An 18,325-nucleotide genomic window follows, 5' to 3' on the forward strand; every position below is an offset into this window, starting at 1 on the left:
CTGGTTTCATTGTTGATATCGTACGAATTACAAATCTTTTGTCACAGCTACTGTCAAAACAAAAGCACTGTGTGATTGACACTCCAGAAATAACATATGTGTAGTTGATTTGTATGTTCAGAGTTCCTGTTTCTCCATGGCTTCCAGTTATCAGGTAGGCCAATGACAATTTTACTGCATTAGCTTAGGTCTAGGAATCCTGAAGGAATGCCCACTGTTTTATTTTTCTTGGTGACTGGAAACAATTTCCAAGTGGAAAAAGAAGATAAGCATTCCATTGGGGATTGACAGGAAGAAAAGACTTACAACTCTCTTAGGCTCTCTACCATCTTGAGCTCAGTCTAAGAGCACTGAAAAGCAGAAGGTTGAAAAATCTATTTCTGATCTTAGCCATGAGTCATTTTTCTCAGGTGAGTGTCTTTTTTTTTAAGATTCATTGCTGCAATAGTCCAATAGTCATCTTCATGTGGTGTTGTTAAATATTGAACAGAAGAGTAAAAAGTTTTAGCAATAAATTTTCGTTTTTATTTTTCAAATTAAATATCACCCGAAAGCAATGATTTTCTCAGATTTCTATTTAATTGGATTATCTTTTTAGTTTCTATTCTAATTAAACTGGAGTGATTTGAAAACTCAAATCAGCCCAGTTATTTAGAAGAAAAATGTAAATCGTAGATCCTATTGAAAAGTACTTTCCTGACTTTTCACCTTTTACTGCTCTGCTAATGAAAATACCTATTGACTACTTCAAAAAATACAGCCAACTCCTTGAAATGCTTCCATAACCTGTTTTAACTTTTACAGAAGTTTTCATAGCATTTTTTTCTATTGAATGAGCACTAAACCAAGAAGAAAATAAGGAATGATATAGAAATTCAGTATTCTGAGTTACTATTCAGAAATTCAGTATTCCTAAGTTACTTCACATTGACTAGTTAATTACAGTGAGCTCATGCTCTAGGTATTTTGTTGTTGTTTCTGTTATCATTGCTGTTGTTTGTTTTCCTCATCATGTTTTCTTGATTTTATTGGTTTTTACTTGGCTTAAATAATTTTCCAGACTGAGAGATCGTTTTCAATTGTTACACTTCATCTCCACAGCTCAGTGCTACTTTCGTTTGCTTCTTTAGGGTCATTTTTTGTATGGTTTGCAGATTTCTAATCAAAAGTTCTAAGGAAGTGGGAAAGGAATCTGTACTTTGACTCCTCCCTCATTCTGAAGAGCGTAGAAATGTAGACTGTAAGAGTAGTCTAATAGGGTTATTGGTCAGAAAAAGCACTCCTATTACAGAAATTAATGCTTTGCTTTCAGGATAAGTTGAATACAGCAGTACCTTAATTCCAACTGAGCTGCAGTATCTCTTTCCTGAACTTCTTTCCATAGTACTTCTGGTGACGGCAGAAATAACTGGTCAGAAAGGAGGATGAGAAATTTGCAACCACAGGGAAGCAGTGTAAACAAGGACAGAATCTCTTTTGATAGGAAAGAAGTATTTATTAAGAAAAAATTTAAACTTTCTTTTATTTTGAATATAAACACTGGAAAGAAAAAGAAAGGGAACAAAAGGGAAAGGAAGACGTCTTAATATATGAATTTAAAGACAAGAGAGACTTTACATTGCCCTCATGACTTCAGTCCTTTTAGGAGTTATACACACATCACCTTATTTCTGAAACAAAAAAAAATTTATTTTCAACGAAAAATGTATCCAAATGTAGAAAAGGACAATGACCTCTTACTGCAATATGGGAGATAAGGTATATTCAAAATCATTAACAGCATATAAGTGTATTTTTAATTGTAAAAGTTTCAAATCACTGATGTAAATTGAAAGTCACAAATAGTGACAGGAGAAGGATGGTACTGTCTCTACTGCTAGTGAGAAGTTCCTTTTCTATGCTCTGTTTCCCCGAAGCTGATGGTAGATCCTGTTGGCTTTAACAGCGCTGTCCTCCAAGTTATCTTCATCTTGCCAATATTAAATATTGAGAATGTAAATTTTTTTATTCACCTCAATATAATTAGGAGTTGAAGTGTTGGATTCTAGTTAGATTTATGGACGATCACTGTGTAGTTGTGAAGCCTCAGAACCAGTAACATCTTCTGCTCGTACTCTCCAAAGTACTGCAGTATGATAGACCATATAGATTTTCAAGGTCTCTTATTTAAGATGCTTTCCCCTATCCCCAAAAAAGTAACTATATCTTTCTACTTCTATTCTTTGAATTTTGCTATATTTTAAGCAGCATTCTTTATAAATCTGAGCAAATTGTAAATAATGTCTGAAGAGCTTAGCTGTTTGCTACTGGGGAAAAAAAGGACAACGTATTTCAACAATACAATTATGAATAGGACTCATCTTGCAGCTCTGCCTTGTTAGTAATACATAGTAATAGGATAAAATTTTGTAGGCAAGTTCCCTCATATTTATTTCAAAAATGCAAATTGAAAAGAAAATAAATATGCACATTTTATAGTACTAACTAGATTTGATTGGATTGCCTCATTCCAATGAGTGAAGGTTTCTTATGATCCCGTGATAAAACTGTTGAGAAAGAGATGAGTCAACGTATGATATAAGAGTTCCTCATAATCCTTGGCAGCCCCAACCCATCAAAGAAAGGTTTCTAATTAAAAACTCTGCTCAGAATTTTCATTTGGCTGGCAGTGACAGGAAATTTCATTTCTTCACCTGAGAGTATTTGAAAACATTTTTGCTATCTGTCAGAAGGTAAAAGGCTCTAACTTAAGGCATACACTCCTGCTTCTACTTCAAAAATTGCATTGGTGTATGAAAATTGATTTTAGATTTGTCTTGCTAAATGCACTTAAGCTCTTTTTTAAAACAGTTATTTTTTTTTCTGGGAAGTACTGAATGAATCTAAACCTATTTAAAAGGAGTGCTAAACCAGTTTGAATAGAGAACACAGTACTTCTAACTAGATTAATTTAAGATTGACCTACTTACACATGTGTAGCTTTTTAAAACAGAGTAAGATTTAGAAGTAGCTCTTGGGGAAAACAAGGATGTTCTTGAGAGCTTAAGATTCAAGCAGATTAGACACGATGCTTAATGTACCATTTGCTGACTGTAGAAATGTGGCTTTCAGAGGCAGAAAATGCTTGGCAAAATCTAGGCATAAGCTCTCTGTATATCAGTAGAGTTAGTTTGATATTCTTATCCTCACATTAATGAGGATATTTCCCTGCTTAAAAAGACCTGGAATTACTGGTGTATGGGAAGCTGGACATTAGCCAGCAATGTGCCCTTGTGGCCCAGAAAGCCAACTGTACCCTGCACTGCATCAAAAGAAGCGTGGCCAGCAGAGCAAGGGAGATGATCCTGCTCCTCCTCTATTTTGTGCTGGTGAGTCTCACCTGGTAAACTGCAGCCAAATGTGGAGTCCTCAGTATAGGAGAATGGACATGTTGGAGCATGTCCAGAGGAGGGCAGCAATAATGGTCCAAGAGATGGAATACCTCTTCAATGAGGACAGGCTGAGAGAACTGGGGCTGTAAGTCTGGAGAAGAGAAGGCTCTGACTTTACCTGATAGCAGCATTTTGATATCTTAATGGGAGCTACAGGAAAAAAGGAGACAGACTCTTCAGCAGGGTCTGTGGAGATAGAACCACGGAAGTGGTTTAAAGCTTAAAGAGGGTAGATTTAGGTTAGATATAAGGAAAAAGTCTTTTACAATGAGAATGGTGAGGCACTGAAACAGGTTGCCCAGAGATATGGTGGATGCTTTGTCACTGGAGTCTTGCAAGGTGAGACTAGATCAGGCCTTGGGTAACCTGATTTAGCTGTGCATGTCCCTGTTCATTGCAGGGGAGTTGGACTAAATGACCTTTAAAGTCCCTTCAACTCATGATTCTATGATTCTATAACTGCAAGAGAAATAGAAATGGTTACATGCGTGATTTTTTGTGGTAAATTTACTATTGCAACTACTACACAGTCTTGCAGTTCTGAAGAAATCAGTCTTCTATTGAAACAAAAGAAAAAGCAAAACAAGGAAATAACAACAAGAAAAAAAAAAAAGGATGAAGTTCCATTACAGTAAGTCAAATACTTTTACAGAAGTAATAGTTGATATTGGTGTGCATTTCCTTTTAAATATTGAGGATAATATGTTTGCTGAATGCTAACACCCTTGTGAGATACTGGGAACTTTATATGCATTAATCTGTTTTAAGAAGAAGTAAATATAAAACACTTTTCAAGGATCTTGTAATTTTTTTCTAACTCTTTAGTATTCCAAATGTAGCAAGTTTTGCAGACTTGAAAACAAACAAACAGAAAAGCCTACCCCTTTGTACCATGCAATTGATATTTCTTTCATTTTTGCCAGTAAAAGACTTTTTGGGATGTCACGCAAATACAGTATCTTGTGTAAGATACTTGGTCTCTTGTTAGTGTGTAGGTTCTGCTGTATGTTGCTGTAAGCTTTGTGTTTGCAGCCAAGAAAAAAAATTATGAAAATCCTGATCTCTGAACTGCATAGATCAACTCGTAGTAAATTTTTTTTTGGCTGCCAATGTGGTTGTCACAGCGCAGCAGATATATGCTGCTGGAAATGTGAACCAGTGGAGCTGTGAAAACTACATCTCCTAACAGAGCTCTGTGTCTCAAACAATGCATGTTATGTGAAATGGTTAGATATGAAGCAAGCTGAGTATTTCAGATTAAAGGAAACTCTATTAAAATCTTGGTACTGTTTTCATAACTCACTTGCTTAATTGATCATATATGTTTTAATAAGCTTTTATTGATATTGGATTTGATCTGCAGACAATGTGACCCAGAGTCACTGCATGCTTATTTTTCATTTTTGTACTAGGTTTAATACGTGAAAGTTGCCTGTCCTCTTTGATTTTTTTGTGTCATACTTGTGTATATATTTTTAAACACAGAATTGACAACACAGATTCCCAGAAAATATCCTACATGTTAATGTGGCTATTAGCTGATACCTAGGGAAGTGGATAAGAGCAGAGTAAGCATATGGCAGCAAAACACTACCATATTCATGCTTAGCTTCCAGCAATCTGTGGCTCATTGAATTTCTGAGCCAGAGGCCGTATTTTTGTGTTTAACAGCTTTGAGGGATTTCCTTTCATGAACTGGTGTAATCTGTTTTTGAACCTGTGTAAGCGTTTAGTATCCACAACATCCTGTGGCAATGTGTTCTGTAGCTTAAGCAGATATGGAAAACTATCTTTTCCTGAATTTTGAACCTACCATTAACAAATTCAGTTTAGGTACACTGATACTTATCTACTGTGAAGAAGCAGTTTCCTAATCATTTTATATATGTCATTAATATTTTTCTGGTCCGCTGTCATATCTTGTTTTCAAGATAAAGAGGACTCTATTTATTTGTTTATATGTTTTTGTAAGGTTAAAGCAGCCCAATTGAGTGCAAAATGAGAGAATTAGCAGTATTATAAATTAGCAAGCAAAAAAGAAACTATTAAATTTATAGTATTTCACAATAATGGAAGTGCCAAGATAATATTTAAAAGTTGCAAGTGGAGTATCTGCTGGTTCTTTTCATTTCAACCATTCCCCTTGATATCCAGGAATCAACTCATGTGCAGATAATGCTTTCTATTGCTAACCCTCAAGGCTTCCATTGCTTGAGATAGCAAACCAGTTGTTCCCCAGCTGTAAGTCATGTTGTACTATTAGGACTGATCTGTTCTGAAGCTTCCCATACCTTACCTGGGTGCGCTCAGTGTGCTACACTCACCTGTTATTCCATGTCAGTCCGAGATCTCACATAAAATGGTATCTTTGAAACATTCTGTGTGTACTTAAAAGTATCACTGTGGTATGCAGAGCTGTGAATGTAGAGCTGCACTCAGGAACAGAAAGACCCCTTCTGTTCTTGAAGAGGTGGAGAATGTTTTCAAAAACAACTGTAAGTGGCCATGGGTACTATGTGAGGACCCAGTCACTGGACATAGGACTGTACAGACAAGTTAAGCAGGTCTGTCTGGTAGACCCCCTATACCTGATGGAAGCCAGATGTTGGAGAATACTAATCATTGCAAAGGTAATGAGCTCATTTTTTAAAAAAATGTTATTAATTTATGTACTTATTGTTGCTTGTAGTTCTTTTGTTTGTTTGTTTTTGTTTCCATAGAACACCCATCTTTGAGAAAAGAGCTTTCCACAACCTCCCTGGGGGGCTGTGGATGCTGCATCCCTGGAGGCATTCAAGGCCAGGCTGGATGTGGCTCTTGGCAGCCTGGTCTAGTGTTTGGAGACCCTGCACATAGCAGGGGGGTTGAAACTAGATGATCATTGTGGTCCTTTCCAATTCAGGCCTTTCTATGATTCTATGATTTATACATAATTAAAAGGAAAACTTGGTGGGTGAATGGCATCTTGTATACAAATCCAGCCCAGTGTTCTCGATGTGTTTAGTTGGCTACTTGTAATATAGCCCGGGGGCTGTGAGACTGTAGTATTATGCTCTCAGCTTTCTTTTTGGCCTAAAATTGTCAAGTGCACCATTATGTCAAATAAAAGAGAGGCTGAGGAGCATGTCAAGGAGATGATCTTTGCAATATTCTTAGTTAAAGCAATGGAAATGTAAACTGTTAAGCACACCTTACATTATGCTTTGATTATCTACAGATGCAAGGTGGCCTTTACACTGTGGCCAGACAAAAAGAGTTATGATGCAGACAGTAACCCAAAATGGCAGTGTAACAAAATCCACTAAGTTGCATATTGCTCCCATCATGCTGTAGGCAAAAAGAAACCATTGAAAGCTTATGTGGACTAGGTAGGGAAACTGCAAATTCAGTTATCCATCTAAACTTCAACTGGAGGTTGTTTCCCACATACCAGGGCCAGTAGAACAAACTGCTTGGATTTGTCATCTGCCTTGTTTGCTATCAGCCAGCCTGAAACCGCTAATGAAAAGTGTTAAAATTAAGCTGGCAGACTTTGCATAGAAATAAATGATGAAAGTTCACATTGTCTGTTATGTCAAATTCATTGCCAAGGAAATGTTTAGCTGACAGGGAGAACGAATTCTAGCAGCCAATTCTGTAACTATTGCAGCTACATTTAAAGAAAAGGGACTGAGGATGTCATTACTATTACGAGTTGTTTTTTTGCTTTTTATTTTTTTCAAAGAGGTCTTTGTCTCTAATATATGACCACATAATAATGAAAATTAGACATTACTAATGTCTTCCCAAGCTGGATTCAGTGGACCAGACAGCAGTATTATTATGTTAAGAATAATGAGCTATTGTGGGGAAGTTTAGTTGAACAAGCTTTTGAAATTAAAAATACATTGAAGCTACTGATAGTTCCAAAATGATGATCATGATTTTTTTCTACAGTATGCTACAAAAGGTCACTGTCAAGGATGGTTTTTTTCAGGCAGATTAATGTATTTTGAAAGAGTGCATATATAAAATATGGGTCAGCCTCTTCATTATTGTTTTCACAGCCATATAACTCCTCACACATGGTTTTTGAGTGGGAACTACTGTGGAAAAAAAAAAAAAAGGAAAAAAAGAAAAGCTTTCTTGCTAAGTGAAGCATGTAAAAATCTATATTCTTAAATGTGCTAGATCACCTTTATAATCACAAATAAATTGCCATACATAGAAAATAAATTAAAAAAAAAAGTTTGAAATCATATTTTTATCACTCTGAGATAGTAGTAGAAGTAATTTAGGAAGGAGAATTATCTGTGATCCTCAAACTCTCTGACCAAACAGAAAGTTCTGTTATTTGAAGTAGGCATTTGTCTTGGCACCCCAATTCTCAAGTGATCTAAAGAAACCTTTTCTCCAAGACAGCAGCTTTACAAAATTTGATTTTTTTCCCCACAGGCATGCTATAGGATATCATTATTGCGTTGACTCCTTCTCTTCTGTATGTTTTCAGGGATTAAAGGGAATTTGAAAAATCACATTCCTGATTACCCTGGAAAATATCACATTTTACTGAGAGAATAAGACAAGAACCTTATAATAAATATATATTTATTTATCTATTAGGCAAAATATTAACTGATTGCTGTTGCAAAAGTAGAATGTAAGTTAATCTTAAAATATAAAAAAGTCATATTATACATTTATAAAAATTAGTGTATGATTTTCTAATGAAAGACTTTCATGTCTGTGTTCTCCAATCCAGAAACTAGGTAAAACTTGTGCTTTACCTTGGCAATTCTTCATGTCAAAATACACAAATCATATGTTCTTGAGGTCTTTTTTTTTCCTTCTTAATCTATATTTAGACTTCATGAGAGGCTTGGGTTTCAAAAAAATGCTGAGCAGCTAACACTGGTACCTGGCAACATCTAAATAAACATCTAAAACAGCTAAAATATCTGGTTGGGAAAAAGGTGAAAACAGGAAGATCAAAAAGAATGAGTTAAATTAAAAAAACAAGATTGATTTGTGCAAAATATTTTGTTGTAGCAGACAAATTTAAGTCACTAGCTCAAGTAAATGATGAATGTTTCCTGATTTTGTTCACAGAATAATTAAATCTGTAAATTGTACTTTTATAATTAATGTTTTGCCATGGGCTTAAATGAAAAAACCTAAGTCAGAAACCAGCAGACTTCAGTGGAGAGGAATCAATCTGACCTGAAGTTGATGTTTATGTCTGAGTTAATCTCATGGAATCCCTTTGTAGTGAGAGTAGAGATATATTGCCTGCAGTGCTGAAACCATGCAATTTCAGATGAGAAGAACTGAAGTGATAACTAATTTCAAATAATAGCACTTAAATCTTTCTCTTCAGGAGAGATGTCTGATTTGGGAATGGTTCAGTATTACACGCAGAAAAGATGGTTACCAGTGCACCTTCTCCTGTGGTGGGACAGCAAACATTCTCCTGTTAGTCTAAATTTGGTAACACACAAAAGAATTGCCCTGATTACATTTTGAATGTGTTGCTGGTAATATTTTAATATGTAAAGGCGTATATATATTTACTTTCCCTTACTGTAAGATTAATACATAGCTCCTTTCTACTGATACAGCTTGTGAACTGATGCAAAGTAGGTTAATTGAGACAATCACTGTATACTCAAAAAACTGAAGTTATGGAAGTAATGTTGCATAGGATTAATGTTGCTGGTTTCACTTCAGCTAGCAGTTCTAGAAGAAGCAATAAAAATATTAGCTTCAGAAAGATCTAACAGCTGCAATATGTACAAACAGACAGTCCTTAGCTGGTTTGTGTTCTTAATGACCACTTGTGTTACTAACAGGACTGGCCATGGTGGCTGCACAGGGGGAAAGTAGTGGTTCCAGACTTGCTTGAGCACAGAATGTGGTGGACCAGCTGTGGGACCAGTGTTTTGAGCCTATCAGGGCTCCTTACAAACAGAAAGGAAAGTGAGCTAGGATGGATGACCATGGTCGGGCTCTGGCCAGTCTATCATGCCTGTGTTCAAGTCTCTCTCCAGCACATCTATGAGCTTTAATCCTGGAGAATGCCCTGCACAGCTGTTTCTCAGGCATCTCCATGTTGATGACAAGACTCCCTGGTGCCAAAGTGACGTCATTCTCCAAGTGCCTCACTTACTCCTCTATCTAAAGTAAACCAAACAAATATATAGATATATTCAAGGATAATGGCAGATTTATCCAGTAGATCATAGCATTTCATATAAGTAAATTTTAACAAAGTAGAAGATTTGTCTTTCTGTCACTTTTCCCATTTTTATGATCTCCAGATTAGCGTTGTCTCAATTTAAAATCTAATATATATACTTGGATCAAGTTTCCCTTTGAAGTCTTTGGGTTTCTCAGAAAACATATCTGCTTCTCAGATCAGAGAAATTTTAATGATTTTTTCCTTCTTCTAATCACTTTGCCAATTAAGATTCAAAAATCCCAGTTCTGTCATCATCTGACCAAGAAAAAGAATATAGACAATCCTATCATGACTTTTTTTTTAATGTGTATGCTTAAACAATAAAATAACAATGAACTATTCACATAAAATTCCTAAATAAATATGCAATGCTATGTCACTTCATCTTAAAACTAAATCTAAAGGTCATATAGATGTGTTAAGCTGGGTAGGATAATAATCTGTTTTTGATTGCTTTAGTGTGAATTAAATTAGAGGATAATATAATTGGTCTCAGTAGTTTAACTGAAACTGGATAAAAAATTATCTCTGCAGAGAGCCAACACAACCTTTATATATAAATTACATTCTACATCCTCCTATTCTGGTGATTTCAGTGATCTGTAAGACCCTTGCAGATTTCTGCCCCATGGCAAGTTACATCTATTGTGAATATTGACAGCATGACTTTGACCTTCCTCCTAGTAATTACATGTATTTTTCTTTATAGTAGAATACACAGGACATTAGGGGAAATGGAGAAAAAAAGAGTATCTCTTCAATACAAAAGCAGACAGTGTGTTAGCATGGCATCATTTTAGCTGGGAGGCTTAAAGTCAAAATCTACATTTGTTGTTGTTAAAGGCAAGGATTTCATTTTAACAGGGACTCAATCACAATTAAATCCCTTTTATTTTTATCTTCACCCAGTCAGTGGGTGGTACCAACCAGCTATAGAAAATTGTTCATTTCCTTCACATGAATGACCCTCAAGGACAGGACAGTGGAAGAAGCTGAAAAATGTGATACATGCTCTTGTACATCTCTTGCCTACCCAAACCTTTGGTCCTAGCATAAGATCTCACAGCCTTCAGAAAGGAGTTAGTTTTCTGTTCCCACAGTAACAACAACAATAACAACAACAACAACAACAAAAAAAAGAAAAAACAGAAAAAAAAGAGAAGACAGGAAAGATCATTAATAAATAGGATTCTATAGTATTAGCAGCATTGATACTACTGGGAAAATAGAGTAAAAGTTAGTTAGCAACCTCATCATTTTTGTTCTCATAAAAATAACCATTGTCTTTTAAAACACTTTCACTGGTGTGGACTTGAATGAAATTGGTTTACAAATATTTTTTACTTGCAAATTGCAAAATTCCAATATAATTAAAATGTGATTATTTTTAAAAATTAGTATCTATGCTAGCTGGTATTACTTCATTACTGTCTGAATGCAAATGTCATCTGACAAAAGTATAAAAATGCAGTAGTGTACCTGCATGCTAAAGAAACTAGCTGCAGGAGACAGATGGAAATTAATCCCAGGAGATACAGATTCAGCATAAGTGTAGATGCTATTAGTATTTTAGGCTCGCTGTCACAGCAGTTTCCTCAAAGCATGAAATAAAGCCCTAAATTTCATATTTGCAGAAAAAACACACATATATGACACCTTTCTGGGGAATGCTATACTCTTGTGCCTTTCTTACCTCCCCAAGGATAATTTCCAGCTGCTTGATTTTTCCATTTTTGGAGAAGTTGGTATTGATTCATGATTCAGAATATTTTGTGAAGTTGTGAAGTAATTCTGCCCATGTCAACCTATTTACTAGACAATTGCAAAATGCAAATATGTATGGGGGATGCTCTGAAAGTAGTGCCTCCTATTTTATATAGGCCCGTGATGTCAGAGATGGATGTTGATAGTATGGCAGTAGAGGTTGAGCCTTCCCACCAATATTCCATGATATTTTGTTGCCCTATGACCGATGACAGCAAGGGGGCAGTCTGACCAAATGGCGTCTGACATGAAAGTGCATATAAAGTAAAGGTGTGTCATTGAATTCCTCCATGTGGAAAAAAAATGGCACTCATTGACTTTTATTAATGCTTTCTGAAGATTTGTGAAAAACAAACAGTGGTTGTTAACACAGTAAGGTGATGGGTGCTGTGTTTCAGCAGTGGCAACAGCAACAGTCAGGCACCTGTGCTGGTGTAGATTTTTACAAGCACAGTTTGCATCCTCTTGTTCGTGGATGGTGAAAATACATAGTTAATGGTGGTGACTGTTGAAAAACTGTTTTGCAGCTGAGAATTTGTTCTATCAAGTAGTATATTTTTTCTTTTTTTTTATCTGTCAAAATGAAAATAAATAAAGGACATTACTTTCAGAGCAACCAAGAGACTAGTAATAAAGTAATAAAGCAGTAAAGTAATAAAGCAGAAATTCTTAGTTTCTGCATCTCCTGCCTTCTAAAGCAGAGGCTGACCTATATGTGGGCTCCATTCAAAGATGTTATTGATCAGCATCCTGACTATATTATACCCACGATATGCAGAACCAGTACAATACTGGCTGAAAGGGCATACACAGCTCACATGTCCTTAGCAAATCTCAGCGATGATCACTGACTGAGTCACTAAGACAGTCCTGCCTATAGAGATATTCCCTTGCCAAACTACAAACAAGCATGTTTAAATTTCACAATAATATAATCTATTGGTCTGTTTAAAATAGAATATTTTTAAAAGAAATGTACACATGGGTGTAAGTATACTAAATTATACCCTAAGTATTCTTTGTGTATAATGAACTGCTTGTTTCTAAATTACTCACATCAGTAAATCAATTTTCAAATACTTTGTGATATATATTATGTAACATAATAACAAAGTAAAAGTAATACATTTGTATATCACTCATTTTTATCACAATGGAAAAATGGCTAAAAGGAGTTGTTGAAAATACACTGTGTGCACAAAATAAGTACATTAAATCCACATAGAAATTAAATACACTGTATAATGTGCATTTAAAAAAAAGTTTTACTCTTATTTTCTCAAAGATACTACATCATCTCAGCTCTTCCATTTCACAAAAAATTCTTCCCCAGACAACCATAAAACTACTGAATTTCAATGTCTGATAAAAGTCTGAGATAACATCAGGCAATGACATATGATTTTTTAGGCTGGGAAATGTGGCACCTTTATTTGGGTAAGAGTATGCCTATGATTTATATTTAGGATCATGTATACTCTCTATATAGCATGCATATACTGTGTTTATGTAAGTACATACATAATGTATATGCTGTATCGTGCTAAGGTCACAGAGAAAAAGGATCTTTTATCACTGTTGAAATATCACATTCAAAATTCTGTACTCTCTGGAAATAATAACAAAAATATACAACTTCAATTTTTTTTTCTGTGTGCTATGCACAGGAAGGATATTTTCAAAATTTTGCAGCTTTTCAGCAAGTTTGGATTAGTAACTTTTGTTTTGTGAGTCAGTGGTATGAATGAAGAGATTATTGGAAATGCAAAGTGTACAAACTTCAGACAAGTTCATTGGCAACATATAATATTTTCTGATGAACAACAAAGTTGATTTTGGGGTACTGCCTCGTTCTTAATAGAATTGCAACAGAAGTACAGATGAACGTTTCATATTCACATGGATTTAATCTGAAATCTTCTATCTGTATCATGTGAAAAATGAAGTAGAATAATCTTTGTGAAAATAACCAAAATAGTGTATAAAATATTTTGGTAGTTTTCCAATTTGTTTCTCATTTGAAATTCAGCCTCTAGATTCTTTATGTATTTCTCTAGATACAGAAGTTGTCAGAATTTAGGTTATATGACATTTAAGCCTCTGAGAACCTTTGAGCTTGCAATATGTTGTAGCAGTATGTAGCATGTACTGTCACATGCCAAGAAAAACCAAGTGACAAACCCTAGGGTGTCATTTAGTGTTACACCAAAAAGATGGCCAAGACATGAATCTAAGGGTTGCTAAGCCATTAAGGCATTACTTATCTAAATTAAGCTCATATACCAATTAAAACAGGAAATAATGTCTCCAGAACTTGCATTTATTTATAGCTTGCTGTGGACAAACATTGGCTTTATTTTCTCCGCAGACATGAAAAAATGGTGTATTAGCTATTAGTTTCTCTGTACACCATGCTCCACAGTGTTGGCTGTTGAATATTTGATATATTAATACATATTTATATTCTTGAGTTTGGGCAGTGATTGTAAAGTCAGGCAGATTTAGTGCCTAAAATAGTTTATAGCCTCAGAGAAAAGTGTCAGTATAAAAATAATCATTTTGCCTTAGTTCCTTACACACAGTATTTTTTTCTTTCTGAAATCAAACCTGAGTAAAATAAGAAAAACAATCACAATCTGTTTTAACCTATACCCTGTCTATTCTAAATCCCTATACTAATAACATAAGGACAGAGATGCAGATATTTCGTACTTACAAAATATATTTTGAAATATTTCTCTTCTGCTTTGTCGATAAATATAACAAGATATAACTGAGACTATCACAATGAATATTCACCACTGTCTATTCTGAAGTGGCAGCTTTTAGTTTAAAAGCCATTATGGCTGCATGTAGTTTAACTGCTACTCATGACTTTTTTAAATTTTTGAGATAGTGCTTCATTTTAACAAGTAGACTGAAATATGTGTTTTTTACTTGGATAATGATATATAGAATCATTTGTGATTCTCTCATTCAATGGCAGGGACTGCAAGTGTTTAAAAAAGATACCCAATGCCAATATGGTAGACAGAGTTGATATGAATATTCACTTGCCTGTGCACTTTATCTTTCTCTGAACACTGACCAAGGAACTATATATTTTATCTACCTTGAAGTCACTAGTACTCTTCTATGCAGTCTGGAGAGAAAGAAGGAGCGCTCTCAGCGATAATAGTAACACTGTGATGCTCAAGGCAAGTCTGCTTTCAAAATCAAAGGGGGTCTGAGTAATTATTGCTGAACTGTAGAAATCTGATTATATACAAGAGACAAAGGATAGAAACTATGGCAGTAGTGAGTCTTACCTGCAGTGGTCTCATGCAGCACATCTTGAACTGGTTTAAACTTCAGTTTCAACTGCACTGAGTTATTTGGGTCAGTTTAAATTCAGGATGCCCTGGAGACAATCATGACTCTTGATGGAAATTATCATGAATAATGGGTCTATTTGACTATAAGTAGAAAATATGTTCCCTGTTAAATTACTCTGTCACCCCAGGCAAGAATATTATTCTCCCAGCTTTTTCCTGTGACCTTCTTCCTTTTCTCCTTATGTGCTTCCTCCAAGGGCTGCTCTGCCTCTGGTTTACCTCGTTTTATGGCTCCCCTGATGTCTACATGTTGCATTACAGAAGTTGGAAATTATCACAGTCCCTTTTTCTGTTTTGGGTTTAGGCTATATAACTAAGGAGGGCCTCCTTGGGGAGGAGAGGAGAGCCAAGCAGGTGCTGAATATTTATTATTTTATTCTTGCTTAATAACCCCACCCAAAAGATGTAGGAAGAAAGATAAATGGCCACCCTTTGTGTAACACCTGTTTTCTGACATAGTGCCATTATCACTTAGAAGTAATTTGGAGGTACCTTGCTGTACAAACATTACATATCATCCTGGAAAGAAAATATGCCACTAGATCACGGTGTGTTTATTTGTTTCCTTTTCACTATGTAATTCAAGGGGCCTCAAGATCAGCATTAAACAAAATACAGGAATTTCTGGAGGTCTCTATAAGGACACACTGTTGACTAAGAACCTAAAAATCTATTGATCGTTCATGCATTGCATAAAAGTGGCACAATTAGAGTGAAGAAGTAGATGCTTCCAAGGCTATTTTATTAAGTGTGGTTTTGTGAAATTTTAGAAATTGTTACAATTTCACCTCCCAGTTCCTCATGTTGAATAGTAGAGTTGAATACCACGTGTAAAACGTTCTTTAATTTATTGATATTGACCAATGTAACCTTGTGGTAGAATCAAATATCAATTTGAAACCATGTGAAAATAGTTCAATAAGTGCTGTGTACAACTTGTTAGTTTAATTATTGATACAAAGACTTAGACCAGTTAATATTCTTAACTATGATGAGAGAAACCAAGGTCAAAGAGGAATTAGCTTTTTGCCACACGTGATGAGGAAAAGGAAGTTCAATCTTATACAATTTAATGCCACATAAATTATTCATTCTAATAAACTTATGCTGAAACTCTAACTTTCATAAAATTCAGAAAAGAATTGTGAGCCTTGTCATAATATAATGGTTATGGCTCAGTAACATCTTCTTCCTTCATGTCTTTTCATCAATTTATTGTTATTAGGGGATTTTAATTATTTCATTGTGAGTGAATTAATGCCTTTACAGATTTGCTCCTGTGTGTCACTTATAATGCTAAGGTTAACTACAGAAGCTGTGGATTATTCATATGAGATGATGTCAAGATCAGTTTTGACTGGATATAGAAGGGCAAATTCAAGTATCAAAAACACTCCTGACAGGGACAGTCAAGCTCCTCAAGCCTATTACAACAGTGCACTAAAAATCTTCTTTGCTATATAAAGAACTGCATCAAATATATATAGATAATTGAGAAAGTATTTAATCTGAAAACCCATAATTATAAATGATAGGATAAACTCTTCTCATTTCTGAATGCATATTATGTCAGATTAATTTTTGAAAGATGTGATTTTTTTCTTCACAGTTATACTGATAAAAAAGCATAAGCATTTAGTTTTCATATTTCTGGATTAAGAATCAGGAAGGCATGAAAAGACTGTCAACTCAGAACAGAGTTTTAGCTATGACTATTTCCAAGCTTTCAATCAAACATTTATTTTTCAAACATCAGCATGTCTCTGTATATCATTAAGATATCTACTGCCAAGTGTTTCTCTGTTCGTATGTACCTGGGAGAAAGTTTATTTCTTCATGTCAGCAAGAGAAGACACTTGAAAAATTGAAATGCTGTCAACTATAACTTCAAGGTTCTATAAATTGATACATATATATATATTTCCTAAATCCAGTGTTTACCATTATTATTGTATTATAATAATTCTCAGAATTCCAGTGCTAGCAGTGGAATTAACTATCTACCTCCAAAGATTGTACAGAATGTAGAATATGAGTAAATGTTGAATATTTATTTTCTCATCCTAATATACAGTTCTGTACTAGGCCACAGAATAAGCTACTTCATTTTTCACCACTTATAATGGCATTTCAACAAGAAACTACCTACTGTGGTTAGGACCCCGTTACCCCTTTCACCTATGTCCAGCCTTCTAAAAGTTCAGCATAAGATGGTTATCTAGAAAAATTCTTATGTCAGTCAGACAGGAACACACTTCTGAGGAATGATTCCTCCTATTCCTATCCCCAGGATGTGAAAAACTTTTTTTCCAAAGTCTGTTACAAATTGACTATAGTCAGAATCTGTACAAAAGACTCATGAAATGATATGCTGAAGACATAATGAATAAAAATGAATACCATAGAGGTCTAACTCTGAAACTTTTATAGAAACAGTTGCATTGACTTTAATTTGTTTTTTCAGAGTTTACGGTAAAACTTCTAACATTTCTAATTTTTCCAATAGTCTGTAATAAAAATTAAATGTAGATTTTTGGAAGGGAAAAACTAAAGTGTGCGATGAGTCTATAGCATGAGTCTGACATTTGATTGTTTAGATCTATATATATTCTGTTTTGAGAAGGACAGCAAGACATCCATATTTTCCACATTGGTATTTCAATTATGGCGATGCAGAAGTGGACAACATGTGCAAATAATCAGCAGGGGCCTGACTGCAAGCATTTGAATGACTAAGTTCCCTGTAGGGTCCGTCCCACATAGGTAGTTCTCAGTTTATAAAGTTAACTACACACAGCAGGGATATTTACCTTTTGGAACTATATCTTGATGCAGTCATTTTCGCTTAGGCTAATCACACCATAAACCTATATGTAAAGTTATACACAAGATTAGATGCCAGCTATGGCACTTGAATGTTGTCCTAATTATGTGCATTAGCTAAATAAATAAGCACACTTGTGTTATCTATAAGCGTATCATATATAACATGTAACAACAATAAAAATTAACAATTTTTAACAATTACCTTCATGATTTGCTAAGTATCAATGAGTAAAATCAAATTCAATGAAAATGTCTTTCAAGTGAAGAGTGCTCCACTTGTGTTATTTATTTTTCTATACTCACAGATTCAAAGACTGTTTCCCTTTCTTCTCTCCATAGGAAATGATCTGTTTCTAGTTGCTGTGCATGAACTGGGACATGCTCTGGGCTTGGAGCACTCTAATGATCCCACAGCAATTATGGCTCCTTTTTATCAGTATATGGAAACTGACAACTTCAAACTACCTAATGATGATTTACAGGGCATCCAGAAGATATATGGTATGTCTCTTTTTAATTAGGAAACTTGAACACTTTCGCTTAAGAATGGTTGAGAATCTCCTGTTCACACCATCTCTAAAAAAAAATTGTTGGGGCATCCTCTGCCACTTGCTGTCCCAATACCTTCTTTCTGTGATGGCCAAAGATTATGGTGAAACTCTTTTTCTTGGTTACTTTTACTTGGTTTTACTTGGTTTCTAACTGTTCATAAT

At 35.0% G+C, this 18,325-nt stretch overlaps 1 protein-coding gene across 1 annotated transcript in view; it reads left to right on the top strand.

The window, feature by feature from the left end:
* The window catches only part of MMP16 (matrix metallopeptidase 16), a 178,539-nt gene that overhangs the window by 110,574 nt on the left and 49,640 nt on the right, over positions 1-18,325 (top strand). The window contains exon 5 of the mRNA XM_048939421.1: positions 17,952-18,113. Within this exon, the coding sequence (XP_048795378.1) occupies positions 17,952-18,113 (162 nt within the window). The remainder of the gene's footprint in view (positions 1-17,951; positions 18,114-18,325) is intronic.

This window comes from Lagopus muta, chromosome 3 (genome assembly GCF_023343835.1).
Source record: "Lagopus muta isolate bLagMut1 chromosome 3, bLagMut1 primary, whole genome shotgun sequence".
NCBI classification, from domain to species: domain Eukaryota; kingdom Metazoa; phylum Chordata; class Aves; order Galliformes; family Phasianidae; genus Lagopus; species Lagopus muta.